This window comes from Narcine bancroftii, chromosome 2 (assembly GCF_036971445.1).
Source record: "Narcine bancroftii isolate sNarBan1 chromosome 2, sNarBan1.hap1, whole genome shotgun sequence".
NCBI classification, from domain to species: domain Eukaryota; kingdom Metazoa; phylum Chordata; class Chondrichthyes; order Torpediniformes; family Narcinidae; genus Narcine; species Narcine bancroftii.
Genome location: NC_091470.1, coordinates 209648160 through 209670504, shown reverse-complemented (window position 1 = coordinate 209670504; position 22345 = coordinate 209648160). Strand labels below are relative to the sequence as shown.

Sequence of the window (22345 nt, the reverse complement as noted above, 5' to 3'; positions counted from 1 at the left end):
AACAGGAAGGTGTCAGAATAAAGGCTGAAGAGTGGTGGGGGAGGGGTCCATCTACAAAAGGTCTTAACAGGATATGATAAGGAGAGGTGATAAATGGTTTTGGCTCTGTGGATGGAGATGGGGAAAAGGGAGATTGAGAGACAGAGCTGGGGAAGGTGAGGGAAGAAGGTGGGGGGGAGGGGGTTTATTGGAAACGAGCAGTTCTTGTTAATACAAGAGAGAGAGAGTGTCTAGATGGAGAGTGGAGAGTGTCTAGATGGAAGATGAGGTGTTCTCCAATTTACAGGTGGTCTCAATCTGACAGTGCATGAGACCATTGACAGACATGCCTTCATAGGAATGGGACTGAGAATTAAAATGGGTGGCCACTGGGAGATCCATGTTATTGCAGCAACAGAGCTGAAGTGCTCACAAAGCAATTTCCCAGTCTGCATCCAGTCCCTCTGATGTAGAGAAACCAGTGAGAGCACTGAATGCAGTAGACAGCCCCTGCAGGTTAACAAGTGAAATGTTGATTCACTTGGAAGGACTGTTTGGGGGCCTGAATGGTGGTGAAGGGGAAGGTGTGGGTACAAGTAAAGCATCTCCTGCAGTCACAGGGTTAGGTACCATGGGGATGATAGGTGTGGAGGGAGGAGTGGTCAAGGAAGTCACGGAGGGAGTGGTCTCTGCGGAAGGTGGTGAGGGAAGGAGAGGGAAATACAGTTTGTGTCTAGTGGTGGGTGTCTAGTAGTAGGTGGCGGAAATGGTGGAGGGGGACAGAAGTGGACACAGGTGGGAGGATAGAAGAGAAAAACCACTGAGGTGATGGGGGGCAGAGTAACTCTGATAGGAGTAGGAATGCTGTCTGATTGGAGAGGGCCCAGACAGAATACAAGGTGTTGTTCCTCCAATTTATAGGTGGCCCCACCCCAACCTTTTTATTCTGATGCCTGCCCGTGTTTGCTTATGTCTAAGCAAGGGCCCAGGCTGGAAATGGTGGAATTAAAAACACCCAGAAATGCTGGAAGAACTCAGCCGGTCTTGCAGTGACTATAGGAAGTAAAGATTATTATTGTCATTTCGAGCCTGAGCCCTTCAAGGAATAAGTTCCCCTTTATTTCCCATGGATGCTGCGTGACCTACTGAGTTTCTCCAGCAGGTTTGTGTGTAGCACTCAACCTCAGTGTCTGCAGAGTTCCTCATTTAACTCCATTGGTTCCACTCGCCAGTCACACTCTCCCTGTCAGCCGAGTGAATTAAGAAATGCATGCGGTTGAATTTGGAGCTGATTGGCTTTCCAGATTTTGCCAATATTCACATTGTTGAGGAAACAGCTTCAGAAAGGACTGGGATTTAAAAAAAAGACTGAAGTAAATTTAATTTCCAGAAAATAAAACCCTCTGTAGAAGAACACAAAAACTGTAGATGGGAATTTTGAGTGAATAATGCAAAGCTGCAGGGAGTTAGTGGGTCAGGTTGCATCCAAGGCCAATGTTTTAAAACTCCCAGTACCTTTATAAACTTCTTGGTTGTTCAATTAATGCCTATGAAGTCCCAACTTTCTGACTGATATGGGAATACAGCCAATAGCTGACCACGGAGACCAAAGTGTCCTGTTCTACCTTACCGCCTTTATCTGAATAATGACATGGCTACACTTGTTTTGCAGGGTGATAAAAGCAGAGGAGTTGTGGATGGGAATCAAAGGCAACATTATAGCACCAGTCAAGTCAGTGAAGAGGCAATACTTGCATGTTTTATTTCTGAGAAGAGATTACAAGCCACAGTGTGACCGGCAAGGCAGTGAGATTCACACCCCCGAATAAGAGTGTTAAGGACCTCTCACTCTGTAAGGAATTTTGGCCAGTTGCACAGAGAGAATCAGAGGGAAACAAACACAAGCACATACTCTGAGAGGCTTTGATGAACAAAACAGGAGTGAAGCCAAATATTTATTTTCCACATTGCTGAAGGAGTGAGCAAATATTTTCTTGTTAAAAGTGATCAATCACTGTTGATGCTTGAAAAGCAATTTTCAGTCCCAAACTAATTTGGGCTTCATGATGTGCTGGACTTTACCTGGAAGTAGCTGGGTGAATCTGGAGCAAACACCGTGTTCTTTTCACTGATGATTTGGTGAATCAAGAGCACATCCTAACCAAACCCTGGTCACTCAGCTGCTGTGAGCGAAGGGGTCCACTCTCCTTTCCGAAATGAGTGCCCTCGAGCAGGCCCACACTGGGAAACGGCCATTCATCTGCTCGGAGTGTGGAAAGGGCTTCACTAAGTCCTCCCACATAATAACCCATCGGCGTCTCCACACTGGCGAGAAGCCCTTCACCTGCCCTGAGTGCGGCAAGTGCTTCACCCAGTCCTCTAACCTGAAGACCCACCAGCGGATTCACACCAGAATCAGATCCTTCACCTGTCATGTGTGTGGCAAGGGGTTCAATCGATCATCGGACTTGCTGACTCACCGGAAGGTTCATACTGGTGAGTGGCCCTACACCTGCCCCGAGTGCGGAAAGGGCTTCACCAAGTCCTCTAACCTGAAGACCCACCAGCGGATCCACACCAGGGAGAGGCCCTTCACCTGCCTTGAGTGTGGCAAGGGCTTTACTCATTCCTCCAGCCTGAAGACCCACCGGCGGATCCACACCGGGGAGAAGCCATTCAACTGTCCTGAATGCAACAAGGGATTCAGTCGATCGTCGGACTTGCTGACCCACAGGCGGACCCACACCAGGCAGAGGCCCTTCACATGCCCCGAGTGTGGCAAGAGGTTCAGTCGATCGTGGGACTTTCTAACCCACCGGCGGATCCACACTGGGGAGTGGCCTTTTACCTGTTCTGAGTGTGGCAAGGGTTTTACCCAGTCCTCTAAACTGAAGTCCCACCAGCGGATCCACACCGGGGAGAGGCCCTTCACATGCCCTGAGTGCAGCAAGGGGTTCAGTCGATCATGGGACTTGCTGATACACCGGCGGATTCACACCGGGGAGTGGCCCTTCACCTGTTCTGAGTGTGGTAAGGGCTGCACCAACTCCTCCAGCCTTAAGACCCACCAGCGGATCCATACTGGGGAGAGGCCCTTCATCTGCCCCGAGTGCGGCAAGGGCTTCATACAGTCCTCTAAACTGAAGTCCCACCAGCGGATCCACACAGGGGAGAGGCCCTTCACCTGCACTGAGTGTGGAAAGGGATTCACCTTGTCCTCTCACCTGAAGACCCACCAGCGGATCCATACCAGAGAGAGGCCCTTCACCTGCACTGAGTGCGGTAAGGGCTTCATCCACTCTTCCATGCTGAAGATCCACTGTCGAATCCACACCGGGGAGAGGCCCTTCACCTGCCAAGAGTGCGGCAAGGGCTTCACCCAGATCTCTCATCTGAAATCTCACCAACGGATCCACTCTGGGGAGAAGCCCTTCACCTGCCCAGAGTGCGGTAAGGGATTCACCCAGTCCTCTAGCCTGAAGTCCCACTGGCAGATCCACACTGGGGAGAGGCCCTACACCTGCCCTGAGTGTGGCAAGGGTTTCAGTCGATCATCAGGCTTTCTGACCCACCGGCTTGTTCATACAGGCGAGTGGCCCTTCACCTGCCCTGAGTGTGGCAAGGGCTTCACCCACTCCTCTAGCCTGAAGACCCACCAGCGGATCCACATCAGGTGTGGCCCTTCACCTGTCCCAAGTGCAGCAAGGGCCTCATGCATTCCTCTTGCCCTAAGATCCACCAATGGATCCACACCAGGGAGAAGCTCTTCACCTACCCCAACTGTGGAAAAGGCTTCACTCACTTCTTTAATCTGAAGTCTTATCAGCAGATCGACACGGGGCAGAAGTCATTTACTTGCCCCGAGTGTGGCAAGGAGTTCAATCAGTCCTCTAGCCTGAAGTGCCACTGGCGGATCCACACCAGTGAGAGGCCCTACACCTGCCCAGAGTTGGGCTGGGAGGTTTGCCAAATCATCCCACCTGATCACCCACTAGCATCTCCACATCAGCAAGAAGCCCTTCACCTGCCCCAATTGCAGCTGGGCATTCCATCAATTGTCAGACTTGCTGACAGTGTGTTTACACTGGCAAGAGGCCCTTCAACTGTGCAGTGTGTAGGAAAGTTATCCAACTTTACGCAGGGAGGAATGTTTAAATCTGTCATATGTTAAGCATTTAAGTGATTTTACATTTTTAAATTAATTAAATGTAGCGTCGTGGGTTTGCAAGGACTTTGTTCTCCCTGTGACATTTGGGTTTCCTCTGAGTGATCCGGTTTCCCCCCACGCTCCAAGAACGTATATGAATTGTAGGTTAATTGGGTGTATTGGGTGGCACGAGCTCGTGGAGTGAAAGGGCCTGTTACCGTGCTGTATTTCTAAAACTAAAGGAAATGTATTTTAAAAATTGAAGATTTAGTTGTATGAATGCTGTGAGGATTCCCCGTGTGATGTCTGAGAATCGTGATTCGATTTACATCTACTTAATATCTGCAGGTTCTCCTGGATTATGGGGAGGGGAAGGATTTGTCAGGGTTTTCTCTTTATTTATTATTTCTAGAGAAAACCAGGCTCTAGTAGACAAATAATAATGATCACATTGTAGAATTGGATGAAGATTTATAGTCCCCTTATGGGATTCTTAATTCTCTCTCATTATTTTCTGTTTAACATCAGAATCCGAGGTGTTGAGCAAGATCTGTTGCCTGATCATTCTGATTTTGATTCTGTATTTCAGTTTGTCTGTTATGTATATACATTCAATTGAATTGAGTGAAATAATCAGAAATCATGTATAAAGGATTTTTTTCTATTAAAATCAATAAAAATAATTAAAAAAAAAAGAAAAATTGAAACCTCTGGAATTTCCTGCTCCATAGGAGAGTGGAGGCCAGATCATTAGGTTTAATTAAGGTGAAGATAAAAATTCATTTACCAGATTGGTAAATTGGTAAAGCTGTCACAGAAGAGAAGAGGATATCTCAGTTTACAGCAGGATGCAGATCAATTGGGAAGATGGGTCAAAAGTGGCAAATGGAATTTAACTTTTTTTTAAAACTTTATTTATAATATTTTTTAAAAAGTTAATACAATCAAAAATACAAAATCTGTTATTACAAAAATATATTAGTAAAATAGATAATCTTAAATTAGTACATTAATAACCCATTCTGGCCCCAGTCCCCCAACCCCCTTACCAAAAAACCCAAACTATACTTATTTTTACAAACTATTAGAGCCTTATACCAAAATTAAAATATAATACATCATATATAAATATTAATTAAAAAGTAATTAAAACAACATAGTTACCATATACTAAGACCCATATATTTCAAATATGGATCCCACATTTTAATTTAAAAAAACTATTATCATATAATCTATATGTTATTTTTTCTAAAGAAATACAAGATTTTAATTCATTATGCCACCTCAAAATACTAATCTCTACATCATCCTTCCATGTTACTGCAATACATTTTCTCGCAACGGCTAAAGTTAAACAAATAAAGACGATCTGAAATTTATCCAATTTCAAACCCATTAATTCCATCATAAACCATAATTTTAAAAAAATGGGTCAAACAATAATTGAATATTATACAAACATTCTAAAAATTGTCTAACTTTTAACCAAAAATTTTGTACCTTTTCAAATAACCAAACCAAATGTAAAAAAGTCCCTTTTTGTGCTCCACACCGGAAACATTGCTCTGAATCTCTAAACCATATCTTTTCAACTTCTCTGGTGTCAAATATAACTGATGTACAAAATTATAATTAACTAAGTTATATCTTATATTAATCAACTTAGTTACCTCATTCTCACATATCTTTAACCAATCATCCTCCAAGTTGTAAATCTTTCCCATTTACTTTTTATTCTAAAAACACAAAGTTTCTTCAACTTCTCTTGTAATAAACTATACATTTTTGATATATCCTTTTTTCAAAGATTCTGTAATTTTTAAAATCTGGACAAATTCAAAAGTTTAATTTCATTTCCAAAATTTTCTTTTAAAAAAGCTCGTATTTGATAATAAGCAAATATTGAATTCATTGAAATATGAAATTTTTCTTGTAATTGAATAAAAGAAAGAAAGCTTCCTTTCTCAAAAAGATCCTCTACCCTTTTAATACCTTTTAAATCCCATTCCTTTAAATAATAACTATCCATTGAAAATGGTATAATCCTATGTCTATATATAGGAGTCCGACCAGTAATTTTACCCTTAGATCCAATTATACAATCTCTTTTATACCAAATATCAATTAAATGTCGAAGTACTGGAACACTAAAAAACTTTAAAAAAACTTGGTATCCAGCTATATATAAAATAAATTACATCACTTTCTGAAAGTTGACTTAATTCTACTCTGACCCATGTTATGAGTTTTCCCCTTATCTAACATTTGATTAATGAATTTCAGTTGAACTGCCTCATAATAATTTTCAAAATTAGGTAACTGAAGACCTCCTAATGCATATTTCCAAGTCAATTTTTGCAATGAAACTCTAGATAATTTACTCTTCCACAAAAATGAATGAACAGCCGAATTCAATTCCTTAAAAAAATATTTTGGTAAAAAACAAGATATTGTATTCGTGGAAAACCATTTATCTTAATACAATTCACGCTTCCTATTAGAGTTAATGGTAAATCTTTCCACTTCTTCAAATCTGCTTTAACTTTTCTTAACAAGGGTATATAGTTCAAATGATATAATTGATTATAATCCACATTTATTACAACTCCTAAATACTTTATCTTTTCAGAACAATGAAACTGAGTAATCTGTTTACACTCCAAATAATCATCCTTTGAAACAAGTAATAATTTACTCTTGTCCCAATTAATTTTATATCCAGACATCTCTCCATAATGTTGCAAATGTGTCTGTAAATAAACTAAAGATTGTTTAGGATTTGTTAAATAAATTAATACATCATCCTCCCCTTCAGTAATATCTTTAATATTAATATTTTCTCTAATAGATTGAGGTAAAGGTTCAATAACTAAAGCAAATAAAGCTGGAGACAATGGACAACCCTGTCTCGTTGATCTTGATAAAGTAAATGACGATGAAATTACTCTTGTCTGAAGTGGTACATGATGTAGAATCTCTTGGTTGGGTTAGATCCCCCGTTCTTGAATGATTTAGAAAATCAAGAGTTAGATTCTTCTTTTACGGATATGGAAATTAAAGAATTGTTACAAATGATGCCAAATGGGAAATCTCCAGGAGAAGATGGATTTATGTTGGAATTTTATAAGGAATTTTATGTTGTTATTTCCAGTATTTCGTCAAGTATTAGAACAAGCAGTGGAAATGTCCTCCCTTCCAGAATATTTTTCTCGAGCATTGATTACGGTTGTTCCAAAAAAAGATAGAGATCCATTAAAAGTAGCTTCGTATAGACCAATTTCCCTGTTAAATATAGATTATAAAATTGTAGATAAATTGTTGGCAAATAAGATAGTGAAATATTTACTAAAGTTAATTCATTTCGATCAAGCAGGATTTATTCCAAACCGTTATTCAGCTGATAATGTTGTTAAATTAATATCACTAATTAATGCTTCAAGAGAACGATGTGATTTACTTTTGGTAGTTCCTTTGGATGGAATTTAACTCTTGACGCAAAGGTTGGAGGTACTGAGGATTTGTAGAACAAGGTGGCCAACCTTTTAAATTTAAATTTTAAATTTAGACATACAGCATGGTAACAGGCCATTTTGGCCCACGAGTTGGTGCCACCTAATTAACCTGAACCCCAGATATGTACTCGTGGGCTGAAATGGCCTGTTACTGTGCTGCATGTCTAAATTAAAAGGTAGGCCACCCCCGGTGTAGAACATTGTTGTAGGTTACAATGGCTTATTGACAGATGCAGAGTTAGGTGGAAAAGTGACAGATGGAGTTCAATCCAGATCAGTGTGAGGTGATGCATTTGAGAAGTTCAAACTTTTTTTTTCTTGTTTTTTATAAATTGTTCTAGTTCTTTTATTCTGTTCTGTTACTTGAAAGTACATCATGCACAATAGCATTAAGAATAAATAATTTAAAAGACAAAATACAGTGCAAAATGTAAAGAAATTTGAAAAAAAATAACCAGTATTGTGGTCCTTAATTACATGAAGTTCACTTTAATCAGGTAATTCTTGTAACTTACAAAATTTAAATGCGAACCCCGTTTGCTGGGCGATGCTGCAGAAACTCAGCAGCTCAAAACTGTGCAAAGAATAAGATGCAGAACCAACGTTTTGAACTGGAGTTCAGGGTGTGAGCAAAAGATAGGCAGGCGCCCGGACATTCAGGACATCTAGATCCCCAGAAATAAAACTAGATTAATTTTGATCATTACTCTCATTTCTACAAACAGCAGAGGTGAGAAGTTCAAACTTGAAGGGAGAGAACATGGTTAATAGCAGGATTCTGAACAGTGTGGAAGAACAGAGGGTCCTTGGGGCCCAAATCCATACATCTCTCAAAGTTGCTGCACAGTTAAGTAGGATGATGGTGTGTTGGTTCAGTTCTCATCATCTCATTACAAGAAAGATGTGGAAGCTGTGGAGAGGGTGCAGAGTAGATTATCCAGGATGTTGACTGGATTGGAGGACATGTTTATGGAACAGAGAGGGATGACAGATGTCTTAATAGAGGTCTACAAGATTATAAGATGCAGAGCTGGGATGGACAGACAGGACCTTTTTAGTAGGGTGAGACTAGCAAACAACGGAGGACGCCTGTACATGGTAGGGGGAGGAATATTCACTTTTTTTTAAAAACACAAGAGTGGTGAGGGTCTGGAATGATTTGCAAGAGGTGGTCCAATAGGGACATTTAAAATACTTTTAGTTAGACGTCGATGCAAGGAAAATAGAGGATTATGGGTGAGGTAGGGAAGGTTTAGTTTGTTCAGTAGGTTTCTGTAGATCAGCACAACATCATAAGCTGTGGTGGGCTGTGATGTTCTTAAGTTTGAGGTTTTGATTTTTGGTATCAATCCAGGGCATGACTGACATGATAAATGGCACAGCCCTGGAGAGCCCTGGAGAGGGGAACAGAGGCAGAGTTCCCTGAAAGTGGCCATTCTGGTGGACAGGGCGGTGAAGCAGGTGTTTGAAAATGTGGGCCTTCATTGGGCAGGGTGACGAAAACAAAGATGGGACACCCTGATACAGCCGCTGGCATGACTGCACTCAGGAGGTTGTCCACAGTTCCAGTTCCCCAGCTTTAGGAAGGACATCAATAAGTTGAAGGGGTACAGAGGAGATTCTGGAACTGGAGGGCTCAGGTTGCAGAGAGTCATGGGATAGTCTAGGTCCCATCTCGGCCTGTGAATCCCAATGCATCAAGGCCCTGGATGGTTACCCCCCCCCCCGCCCCTGACTACTTTCAACACGTTCAAAAGTGCACCTGTTACACACTTGAATAGCACCTGGTGGCTGAACAATCTCACGCGCTAGTGTGGCAGTTTCCAACCACTGGAATGGTTGGTGTAGTGGTTAGTGCAACACCTTTAGAGCCCAGCAATTGGAACCAGAGTTTGAATCCTGCGCTGTCTGTAAGGAGTTTGTACTTTCTCCCCATGTCTGTGTGGGTTTTCTCCGGGGGCTCCAGTTCCCTCCAACCATTCCAAACCTATTGGGCATGTAGCTTAGTTGGTTGTAAGTTGGATGGCATAGACTCATGGGCTGAAATGGCCTGTAACTATGCTGTTTGTCTAAATCAAATAGAAATCTCCAGCCACAAGGCTTCTCTTGATCTAATTTCGAAGTGGCCACCCTGAGACCAGGCTCCCTGGTTCTTCACTCTGTCCTTCAATGAGGAGATCAGTCCCACCCCCACCACATGTGCTCTTTCACAATGAGCCTTGGACACATTTCCCTCCGAACATTGAATACGTCCAGTTTGCCCCATGAAGCTTCCTGTTGAATCTGCGTGAACTGCCCTTCCAGAGGGTGAGTCCAAGCTCACACCTCACTGCCTGCAAAGAAGGGCTCTAACTTCGATATTTTGTAAATTACATTAAAATTTAAAATTGCAGAATGCAGTGGGTAATTGGGGAGGGCAATGGATTCCTCACCCTTAGTGTAAAGGAGATGGGGATAAAAGTAGCACAATCTTAACTGAACCATATCACTTATGAGACCACACCTGGAGTAATGAGAATAATACTGCTCTGTGAGAACCATGGACACAACACAGGAAAAAGGCCATTTGATCCATCTAGGCCCTGCTGCACTATTGATTGTCCTATCAACCTGCACCCAGCCCATAGCTACATACCCCTCCCATTCCTCTACCCATCTAAATTTCTCTTCAATGTTTAAATTGTGCGGCATTCACCACTTCAGCTGCCAGCTCGTTCCACACTCCCATCCCTCTCTGCATGAAATTCCTCCTGATTCCCCTTAACCATATCACCCTTAACCCATGTCCTCTCATTGCAGTTGTCCTATCAATATACCCCTCATAATTTTGTACCAGCAACTCTCTCTTCATTCTTCGATTCTCCAGGGATTAAAGTGCCAACCTATTCAACCTTTCCCCATAACTCAACTTTTCAAGACCCAACAACATCCTTATAAATTTTCTCTGCATCTTACAATTGTATTCACATCTTGATTGTTCATATGTGAGGAAAAGTCTATTCTATCACAGGCCATTCATAAGGGTCAGTGGGGTGATCTTGGGTGCAGAAGGTTTGCCCTCAGGGTAAAGGTTAAAGAGTTTGGCACATTACTTATTGAAGTTGAGAAGAATGTTGAGATATCATTTAAAGTCGTGGTTTTCAAACGGTTTCTTTCCACTCACATTCCACTTTAAATAATCCCTCTGCCATAGGTGCTCTGATTAGAAAGATTGCTATGTGCATGGTTTCATAACTCCAAGGTGAATGGGTCAATGACAATTTTTCTCAAGCAAAATATTTCAGTAAGTATTGGGTCCAGACCTGTGGTTCTCAACCTTTTTCCCCACTCAAATATCAACTCAAGTAATCCCTTACTAATCACAGAGCACCTATGGTAGAGGGATTTCTTAAGGTGATATGTGAGTGGAAAGAAAATGTTTGAAAACTACTGATTTAAAGGCTTAAATTTTATTTAGATGTTTTAAAATAAACCACCTGTAACAGGATGTTTAAGCCTGTACAGAGCCGACAGCGGTGCGACCGGGTGGATGGACCCTGCGGGGGAGCACTGAGACTTAACAAATAACTAATGGGGCATGCGTGAGATTGTGTCAGAGCTGACAGGAAGATGGCGGTGGTGTTGGGACTTTGTGGTCAAGGTCAGGACGATCATGCTCTTAAGATTTTACATTCCAGATTGTCCTGTCAAATGGCATATACATTATTTCTGCAAACCGCACATTATACTTAAAAGGTCTGCGTGTGGCTTGTGAGCTCCGGTTTGGCCACCCCTGCTCTAACTGGAGATGGCAGGGCCTCTCATGAAGGTGGACAAATCATGGGAGGAAAAGACCAGAATGACTATATGACGTGTACAGAGTAAAGGGAGGGAAGTTTAGGGGAGACATCAGGGGTACATTTTTTTTTTTTATTTTTACACAGAGTTGTGCCTTGCCAGGGATGGTGGTGGAGGCTGAAAAAATAGGGGCATTTAAGGAACTTTTAGCAACCACATGGATGTAAAAAATAGAGGGTTATGAGGTTAAGAGGGTATAGTTTTTTTGGGAGGATATTTATAGGTCAGAACAACATTGAGCCGAAGGGCCTGTACTGTGCTATGTTCTTTTGCCCAGAGTAGGGGAATCGGTAGCCAGGAGTCATAGGATTAAGGTGGGGGGAGAGGAGTGGAGTTGTAACAGGAACCTGAGGAGTTACTTTATTTTTATGCAGAGGGTGGTGGGTGCATGTTACGGATCTGTGTTAATCCTTAGTTAATGTTAAAACTATATTTTTATCTCGATATGGGTTAATAAGTTAGTTTGGGAGGACAGGGCTCATTTACATTCTACAGATGTTCTTCAGCACAGAGAAACACATCAGCATTTGAAATACACCTGGTTCTTGAGATGGAAGACAGAAGCCAGTTTGCAGAGTCGGAAAGATGGAAAGATTTATGATGGATTTTGAGATGATAAAAATAATAGGTGTTATTTCAGAAGCAGCTGTATAAATGCACGATCATTTTAGCTCTGAGGAGAGCAGACCTCATAGAGGCATACATGGACAAATGCTTTTAGCATATCTGTGTCAAAAGACCATATGAATTTCAAAGACAAATGATGTCACATACCTTGTGACATTAGAGATTTGCAAGAAATATATTATTGAAATTAAGTCAAAGAAGTCAGTTTAAGAAAACTCACCATTCTGATAAAATGCAGAACTGACCAGGAGCCATATTTCCTGCAGAAGGGGAAAGACTGCCTATATGTTGCTCTTCACAGAAGGGGAACACGGAATAAGTAAATTTCAAGAGAAGCCTACTTTTGACTGTCTCTTTAAGATAATGAGGACAGTTTCATCATTTGGAAAACAGATTCCAAAGTCTTCATTCAACAAAAGAAAAAAGACAGGACTTGTATTCTCCTTTTCACAGGAGATACATTTGTGGCTCAGAGGATGGTCACCTATCAAAAGAATTGTGAGTTTAAGAGGCCTGAAGATGTAATGTTTAAAAACGCTTTGTAGCCGACCGTTACAAAGAAAGACACACATACAGTGAGGCAGGAGAAGCTCACTCCTTTATTAGGGCTGGAAATGCTGCTTCAAGTTCCTGCCATTTTTGCTGATTGACTGAGTCATCGATATGAACAACAATAGCAGGCGGGAACGTTCATGCATAATAAATGCCCTTCTTCCCCAGCCTGTTTCTGCCGAGTTAGCTAGGCAGCTTGACCAATACCATTTTAGGTCTGTAGGCCAGCTTCTACCCCCGCCGGTTCATTGTCCTGGGAGTCGCTTTAGCGATCTCTGTCCGCGTCTGCTGCCGCGCGATGTGCCGGCTCAATCTCCGCAATTGCGGGCCACCACAACTTTATAATTATTTATGAACTGAGGATTTAAGACTTAAGCAAGACTAAAATTATACTGAAGCTTTAAAATTACTTTTCAGAGTTTTTGGACTTTATTTTAGATTTACCATTGATGAATTTTCCATTGTTGTTTCTTTGTTAGTCGAACAAAGTCCCTTCAGTCCCAAACAAAACTAAAAAGGGCTGTTAACTTGTAACAGTATGGAACAAGTGCCAGAGGAGGGGGTTGAGGCAGGTACTATTGCAATGTTTCAGAAAAGGATTGGTTGGAACCATGGATAGGACGGGCCCAATGCAGGCAGGTGGGACTGGTGCAGGGGCATTTGGAACAGTGTGGGCAAATTGGGCCGAAGGGTCTGTTTCATTGCCGTATGACTCTCATGAGGGATGTGGTCTGAGAATCAGTGGGGCACCTCATTAGAATCAGCATCAGAATTTATTGTCATGAACAAGTCAGAACATTTATTGTTTTGCTGCAGCATCATAGTGTAAACATTCATATAAACCACCTGACAATAAGGAAAAGTAGTGCGCAAAAAGTCAAAGTAAGGCATTATCTCGAGTTCATTGATCATTCAGAAATCTCTTAGCAGTGGGGAAGAACCAGTCCTTGTGCCGCTGAGTGCTCGTCTTGAGTCTCCTGTACCTTTTTTCCAATAGTAGCAAAGAGGGCATGGCCTGGGTGGGCATGGTCTTTGAGGGTAGAGGCTGCTTTCTTAAGACACTACCTCACATAGATATTTTCAATGGAGTGAAGTCTGGTGCCCATGATGTTGCAGGCCAAGTTAACAACCCTCTGGCACAGTAAAGAACGGCCAGTGAGTGGCTCAGGGTAAGAGAGGAACTTTGAGGCTGACTCACAAGGCTTTGGTGAGCAGAGGCTGAGAATAAGCTTGTCTCCAGTGAGGTTAGGCCAGGTAAGACCTTTGTAATTACACTAGGAGTGGATAATGGAGACAGCAGCTGGGGCAGTGGAATACTCCGAATGCAGCATGTGGAAAATTTGGGACAGCACAATTGTCCCTGATGACTACACCTGCTAGAGGGCAGCAGGGTTGGTGTAGCAGTTAGCGCAGCACCTTTACAGCACCAGCGATCAGGACCAGTCCATGGTTCCAATCCCAAGCTTTGTGTAAGACATGTTTATGTTCTCCCTGTGTCTGCGTGGAGTTTCACCAGGGGCACCAGTTTCCTCCTACCTTTCTTGGTGTGGAGGTTAATGGGGTGGCCCAGACACATGGGCTGAATTGGTCTATGATCGTCTGTACGTCTAAATTATGAGAAATTTTAATGGGTTCATGTTCCTCCTTTTCCTTCACGATCGACTCATGCTCTGACAGCTCGTGTTCATATGATGCTGGCACCAACTCTCCGTGGAGCTGGGGAAGATGGCACCGGGGTTCAAAAGAAAATAATTGAACTGTAGCTTCTCCAGGAACAGGTGTGCATGCATGAAAGTTCACAAATGTGTACAACCGAACTTGCTTTTGCGACAGATTATGTTATATTTTATATTATGTATAGATATGTTTTTGGAAAATAGATTGTGGGGTTTTAGTTAGGTTACAAACACTTCAAAACAGATTTCATTTTAAAATGCAAGACTTGTGTATAAGGTGGTGCCTCCAAGTCTACAGACAATAGACTCCTGTGCTGAAGATTTTCACAAGATGCAAATGAAAGGGGACCATCTCAGGAAACTGAGAAGATCTCTCATGAAGAGTTTGGGAGTCAGCAAGCTGTTTTGGTGGAGTGTGCGGTTTTAGATGGATCATGTGGTTTTGCAAGCAGTGAGTTAAACAGGTTTTTCTCCAAGTGTGACAGAGAGAGTGCAGGGGCTTTTGAAAGCTTGTTGGAAACCCCATTTTGAAGAGGGGTTATGAGTTCTGAGTTTTGCCTGTTCAAAGCCCTTGTGGTCCATAAAGAGGAGATGGGCTGGCTGTATAATGTTTTGCATGAGATAAGAGAAACAGAAAGGAACTCTGTGGTGACCTGAAAGAAAGAGGCTATCATCTGGAAAACCCTAATGGGGCGTTTCTTCGGCAAGACAGTAAAGTGGCTGATCAGAAGGAATCAATTTGTGTGTCCATCAACAGATCTCTACCCAGACATAAGCGTGGTGCTATTGAAATGCAGGAGGGAATTTGACCTGGTTAAAAAGGGCCTTAAACAAAAGGAATTGAGTTTCCCCTCATTCACCTGGCAAGTGGGGAAAGAAAGTTTAAGGATCCAAGGGAGGTTATGGACTTTGTAAGAACCCTGCCACCACTTTGGAATTAAATGTAAATAAGGTGGAAAGAGGGTATCAGGGAAAAGATGGACTGTAAACCTCTGTGGAAAACTGGATGGTGTTTTGCCTCCCTGGTGCCAGGGTCCAGGATGTGACTATGTGTGTTCAGAACATCCTAGAAGGGGAAGGTAAGGAACCTGAGGTTGTAGTACATGTTGCCACCAATGATGTTGGAAGGAAGGAGGAAGTGGTCCTGCAGAATGAGTATAGGGAGTTGGGTATGGAGCTTAAAAGGAGGACCACTAAGGGGGTAATCTCTGGATTGTTTCTTGCGCCACATGACAGTGAGGGCAGAAATAGAATTAGGGGTGGAGTAAGAGACAGGATTTCAAGTTCTTGGACCACTGGGACCTTTTCTGGGGAAGATGGGACCTATGCCATAATGATGGGTTACACCCTAATCATAGAGGGACCAGTCTCCTGGCAGGGGCATTTGCTAAGGCTGTCGGGGGGGGGTTTGAACTAGTATGGTTGGGGACAAGGTTTCAAGTTAGGCAGGACAGCAGGGAGAGGGTTTGTAGGCTATGGAAAGAAACAAGTTTAAATTTGAGGGAGGAACAGCAGGAAGTAGAAAAAAGATGTGGTAGTGAAAAGTGTGAGAATGGTAGAGAGGATAGGCAGAAGGTAGGATGTAGGAGATCCCTGAGATGTATTTGTTTTAATGCGAGGAGCGTAGTAAGGAAGCTGGATGAGCTAAAAGTGTGGATCGACACGTGGCATTAAGATGTTGTGCCCATTAGCGAGACGTGGTTGAAGGAAGGTTGTGACTGGCAGTTAAATATTCAAGGATTTAGCTGCTTTAGATGTGACAGAATTGGTTGATTAAGAAGAGAAGATGTGGCATTACTTGTCAGGGAGGATATTACAGCAGTGCTGAGGCAAGATAGACTAGAGGGCTCATCGAGGGAGGCGGTCTTGGTAGAGCTGAAAAATAAGAAGGGTGAGGTTACTATTATGGGGGTATATTATAGGCCTCCAAATGGGGAAAGGGAACTAGAAGAGCAAATGTGCAAGGAAATAGGTGAGATGTGCAGTAGAAATAGGGTGGTGTTGGTTGGGGATTTCAATTTTCCAAACATAGATTGGGAAACGCAGTTAGTAAAAGGGCAGCATAGCTTATTATTTATGCATTGTGTTCAGGGTTGCTTTTTGCAACAATATGTTGAGATGCCAACTAGAAGGAGATCGGTGTTAGATCTGTTGTTTGGGAATGAAAATGGGGCAGGTGACAGGTAAGCATTGGAGAGAACTTCGGATCCAGTGATCACGGGTCCATTAGCTTTAGCTTAATGATGGAAAGGGATAGGTCAGGTTCGTGGTTGAAGGTCTTCAAGTGGGGGAAGGCCAGATTTGGAGAATGAGAAGGGATTTGCAGAGAGTTGTGTGGGCTGATCTTTTTGCCAGAAAGGTTATAGAGGATCTTTGGGGAGCATTTAGGGGTGAGATTTTGAGTACAGGATCTTTATGTTCCAGTCAGGCCGAAAGACTAAAGGTTCGAGGGAGCTGTGGTTTTCTGGTGAAATTAAGAAGTTTGTTCGGGACAAGAGGGAGGCCTATACTAAATATAAAAAACAAGGGATTGAGGTATGGTCGTTACTTAGATTCCAGGAAGAACCTTAAGAGGGAAATTAGAAAGGCAAAAAGAAGGTATGAGGTGTCCATAGCTAATAAGGCGAAAGTGAATCCTAAGGGTTTTTACAGATATATGAATAGTAAAAGGAGGATTAAGGATAGAATAGGTCCACTGGATGATGGGACCGGTGAACTATGTAAGGAACCGCATGAGATGGGATAAAAATTGAACAATTTTTTCTCATCTGCATTCACGAGGGAAAGGGTCATTGGGCTTTACGAGATAATAGAGAGGCAAAGGGCTTAGTTATGGAGAAGATAGGGATTAGTAAAGAGAGGGTTCTGGAGCTTTTAGGGTCAATTAAGGTGGATAAGTCTCCTGGTCCTGATGGGATTTTCCTTTAAGGGAGGTCAGGGAAAAAATAGCAGTGATTTTTCAAAGATCACTGGAGGAGGGGGTGGTACCACGGGATTGGAGGGTTGCAAATGTAGTTCCATTGTTCAAAAAAAGCATTAAATGTAGGCCAAGTCATTATCAGCCAGTAAGCTTGACTTCAGTGGTGGGGAAGGTTATGGAGGGTATTCTTCGAGATAGTATATATGCATATCTGGATAGGCAGGGATTGATTAGGGGCACCCAGCATGGGTTTGTAAAGGGAAAGTCATGTTTGACGAACCTTGTTGAGTTTTTTGAGGAAGTGACAAAAAAGGTGGATGAAGGTAGAGCAATTGATGCGATCTATTTGGATTTTAGTAAGGCTTTTGATAAGGTTCTGCATGTAAGGTTAATAAGGAAGGTTCAGTCACTAGGAATTAGTAGAGAGATTGTGACATGGGTTCAGAGGTGGCTGGCAGATAGACAGCAGAGAGTCATGGTGGACAACTGTCTGTCATGTTGGAAGCCTGTGACAAGCAGGATGCCTCAAGGATCACTGCTGGGTCCCTTGTTGTTTATCATTTATATTAATGATTTAGAGGAGGGTGTGGTTAACTGGGTAAGCAAATATGCAGATAATACAAAAATAGGGGGAGTGGTAGATAGTGAGGTAGATTTTCTTGGATTATAGAACGATTTGGTTTGTTTGGAAGAGTGGGCTGAAAGATGGCAGATGGCAAGTGTGAGGTTGCATTTCAGTAAAAATAACTAGAATAGAACATATGCAGATAAGGGGAGGGCACTGAGGTATGTAGAGGAGCAGAGGGACCTGGGGGTTGTGGTACAGAGTTCACTGAAGGTGGATTCCCATTGTAGACATTGGTTAAGAAGGCATATGGTATGCTGGCCTTCATAAATCTTAGTAGAGTATAGGAGCTGGGAGGTGATGCTGCAGCTGTTTAAGGCATTCATGAGGCCTGATTTGGAGTACTGTGCTCAGTTCTGGTCTCCAAATTATAGAAAGGATATAGATAACGTGGAGAGGGTGCAGAGATTTACAATAATGTTACGTGGCTTACAGCATCTGGATTACAGGGAGAGATTAAGGAGACTGGGACTTTATTCTTTGCAACATAGACAATTGAGAGGGGACTTGTTAGAGGTATTTAAAATTATGAAAGGAATAGATGGACTAGACATAAACAGGGCAGGGGAGGTTGGAACAAGAGGCCATGAGTTAAGGGTAAGGGGGCAAAACTTTAGGAGAAATATTAGAGGTGGCTTTTTCACTCAGCAAGTGGTGGCAGAATGGAATGAACTTCCAAATGAGATAGTTGTGGCAGGGTCCCTACTGTCATTTAAGAGAAGGTTGAATGTGTACATGGAGGTGAAGGGGTTGGAGGGTTATGGTCGGAGAGCGGGAGGGTTGAGCTAGTAGAGTTGTTCTAGTGAACCGGTGCAGACTCAAAAGGCTGACATGGCCTGTTCTGCTCCGTAAACAGTTATATGGTTATAAATATTGTATTTGTGAGCAATATGAGAGGGATTTTTTTCCCCCAAAATGTTAATAAAGAATGTATATTAGAAGTATGAATGTATATGGGAAGCTCAATGAAGGGGAGGGAGATACAAGTGGTAGATGGGTGCATTAGCCACATTTCAAAATGGTGGTGGTGGGTGGGGGGGGAAAGATTGGCACCAGTAGCTTGGTTATTAGAGCCGGGGGGGTGGGGGGAGGAGATAAACTGGGCGGGGGGAAGATTTTTTTTGTTTTGCTATCTAGGTAATTTAATTGATGGTACTTTCAGTCATATAAGGGAAGATAAATACAGACTCTGTATATGAAATGTGAACAAGATTATAATGTTTGTTTGATTGAAGAGTCTATAAAAATTAAAATATTCAAAAAAAGAGTTAAATTCCATTTGTAGTTTTGACCCATCTTCCCAACTGACCTGCATCCTGCTGTAAACTGAGATGTCCTCTTCTGTGACAGCTTTTTACTCTTCAATCTGGTAAATGCATTTTTATCTTCACCTTAATGCTCTGGCCTCCATGATCCTATGGAGCAGGAAATTACAGAGGGTACTACTTTTAAAATGCATTTCTTTTAGAGATACAGCACAGTAACAGGCCCTTTAGGCCCATAAGTCCGTCCCACCCAACAGACCAGATTAAGCTAGTACATGTTATGAAGTACTGCAGTTCTGTAGCACGTTATAAAAGGAAACTAAATTTTAAAAATAAGTGTAAATATTAGGACACATAAATCTTGAGCCAGATATTAGTTTGTCCTACTCCCCCAAATGGAGGACAGATTAAGTAGCATAAAATTCACTTACCTGCATGTGCGGCCATTCTTCTTCTGGAGTGCACGAGCGAGTGCTGACTTGTGCATGCACAGTGAGGGGGAAGTGCGACCGCAGCGCACGTAGTTCATGCTGGCGGATGTGCGGTGAGGGGGAAGTGTGATAGCAGCGCACATAGTTCTGGCTGGCACATGCACAATGATCCGGCACTGTCACCCAAATAACCTACAATCCATGTATGTTATTGGAGGGTGGGAGGAAAATGTCATGGGGAGAACATACAAACTCCTTAACAACAGTGGATTTGAACCCACTTCCCTGAATTTAATTTTCTTAAAAGTGTAAACACATTTAAATGATTAACAAACGACAGATTTAAACATTGCCCCCGGCATGAACCGCTGGTGGGGAATCAAGTTAGATGACCGAGCAAGTCCTTTCCCACACACTCCATAGGTGAAGGGTCTCTCTCCGGTGTGGATGCGCCAGTGGGACGTCAGGATTGGGTGAAGCCTTTGCCACACTCAGAGCAGGTGAAGGGCCTCTCCCTGGTGTGGACCCACTAGTGGCACTTCAGGTAATAGGACCGGGTGAAGCCCTTGCCACATTCAGAGCAGGTGAAGAGTCTCTCCACAGTGAGGGTCTGCTGGTGGGACTTCAGTTCAGAGGACTGGGTGAAGCCCTTGCCACACTCAGGGCAGGTGAAAGGCCTCTCCCCAGTTTGGACCAATGGTGGAACTTTAAGTTAGAGGACTGGATGAAGCCCTTGCTGCACTCAGGGCAGGAGAAGGCCTACTCGGCATTCTGAACCTGCTCATGGTTCAGCAAGTCCGACGATTGCCTGAACCCCCTGCCGCACTCAGGGCAGGTGAAGGTCCTCTCCCTGGCATGGATCCGGCGGTATATAAGCAATTTCAACAAATGACTGAACCTCTTGCCGCAATCAGGGCAAGTGAAGGCCCAGTCCCCAGTGAGAACCTGCTGGTGGTTCAGAAAATATGACGATTGACTGAACCCCTTGCCACACTTAGGGCAAGTGAAGGGCTGCTCACCACTGCAGGCCCGCTGGCGGGCACTCATCTCAGAAGGCAGAGCTTTCACTCACAGCAGAATAGTGACCAGGCTTTGGTTAGGATGTGCTCTCCATCCCCAAATCAACTGTGGAAAGAACACGGTGTTTGCTCCAGATTCACCCAACTACTTCCAGGTAAAGTCCAGCTAATCCCCAAGCACAAATTTCAGTCGGACAGAAAATTGTTTTTCAAGCATCAACAGCAATCGATCACTTTTAACAGGCAGCGATGTGGAAAATTATTTGGCTTCGCTCCTGTTTAGTTCATCAAAGCCTCTCAGAGGATGTGCTTGTGTTTCCCTTGGTGACTCTCTCTGCACAACTGGCCAAAATTCTTTGCAGAGCTTGTGGTCATTAACACTCACCGCCTTGCCAGCCACACTGTGGCTTTTAATCTCTTCTCAGAAATAAAACACGCAAGCATTTCCTCTTCGCTGATGTGACTGGCACTAATATTGCCTTTGACTCCATCCACAACTCCTCTGCTTTTATCACCATGTAAAACAAATGTACCAATGTCATTATTCAGTGAAAGATGGCAAAGAAGAACAGGTCACTTTGATCTCTGGTCAGCTGTTGGCTATATTCCCACCTCAGTCAGAAAGTTGGGACTTTATAGGTGTTAATTGAGCCAAGACATTCATTGAATCATAAAGGTAATGAGAGTTTTGTAAAGGGTCCCAACCTGAAACGTTGGCCTTGGATGCGACCTGACACACTAACTCCCTGCAGCTCCCAATTGTTCCCTCAAAATTCCAGCATCTGCAGTTTTTGTGTTCTTCTACAGAGGGTTTTATTTACTGGGAATTAAATTTAGTTCATCGTCTGTTTTAAATCTCAGCCCCAACTGAAGCTGTTTCCTCAACAATGTGGATGTCCCAAGGTCTGGAAAAGCAATCAGCTCCAAATCCATCCACATGCATTTCTCAATTTGCTTGGCTGACTGACAGGGAAAGTTTGACTGGCAAGAGGAACCAATGGAGTTAAACGAGGAAGTCTGTAGACACTGAGGTTAAATGTTACACACAAACCTGTTGGAGAAACTCAGCTGGTCACGCACTTATTCGGGCTCAGGCCCGAAACAACAGTAATAATCTTTACCTCCTATGGACGCTACAAGACCAGCGGAGTTCCTCCAGCATTTCTGTGTTTTTATTACCAACATTTCTGGCCTGGGCCCTTGCTCAGGTATAAGCAAAAACAGACAGACATCAGAATAAAAAGGTGGGGCTGGGGGAAGTTGCCAATCCGAGGCCACCTGTAAATTGGAGGAATAACACCTTGTATTCTGTTTGGGCCCTCTCGAATCAGACAGCTTTCCTACTCCAATCAGAGTTACCCTTTCCCCCATCATCTCAGCGTTTTTTTTTCACCTACCCTCCCAGTAGTGTCCTCCTCCGCCATTTCTGCCACCTACTACAAACTATTGCTTAGGACCCTGAGGGAAGTTAGTGTATAAATGGGGGCACTGACAGAAATATTTAAAATGTCACTGGCCACAGAGGAGGTGCTGGAGGACTGGAGGGTGGCTCATGTTGTTCCACTGTCCAAAAAAAGGTTCCAAAGGTAAATCTGGTAATTATAGGCCTGTAAGTCTGACATTTGCGTTGGGTAAATTAATGGAAACTGTTCTTAGAGATGGTATGTACAACTAATTGGAAAGACAGCAATTGATTTGGAGTAGTCAGCATGTGGAAGATCATTTTTAACAAATCTTGTAGTTTTTCGAGGA

At 42.9% G+C, this 22345-nt stretch overlaps 1 protein-coding gene and 1 long non-coding RNA gene across 4 annotated transcripts in view; one reads left to right on the top strand and one right to left on the bottom strand.

Annotated features, from left to right (window-relative positions):
• The window catches only part of LOC138755023 (zinc finger protein 229-like), a 35997-nt gene extending 32106 nt beyond the window's left edge, over positions 1 to 3891 (top strand). The window contains exons 2-3 of one of the 3 annotated variants that reach the window (XM_069920173.1): positions 2088 to 2097; positions 2211 to 3891. In XM_069920173.1, coding sequence (XP_069776274.1) covers positions 2088 to 2097; positions 2211 to 3794 — 1594 coding nt within the window. In that variant the 3' untranslated portion in view covers positions 3795 to 3891. Of the gene's footprint in view, positions 1 to 1651 lie in introns of all 3 variants that reach the window. The other 2 variants (XM_069920172.1, XM_069920171.1) reach the window with 2 other exon arrangements.
• A 2208-nt stretch (positions 3892 to 6099) lies between these two features.
• The window catches only part of LOC138755046 (uncharacterized), a 38512-nt gene continuing 22266 nt past the window's right edge, over positions 6100 to 22345 (bottom strand). Inside the window, exons 2-3 of the long non-coding RNA XR_011352009.1 lie at positions 19188 to 19293; positions 6100 to 7411 (exon numbers count right to left, since the gene is read on the bottom strand). This is a non-coding gene — a long non-coding RNA (uncharacterized lncRNA). The remainder of the gene's footprint in view (positions 7412 to 19187; positions 19294 to 22345) is intronic.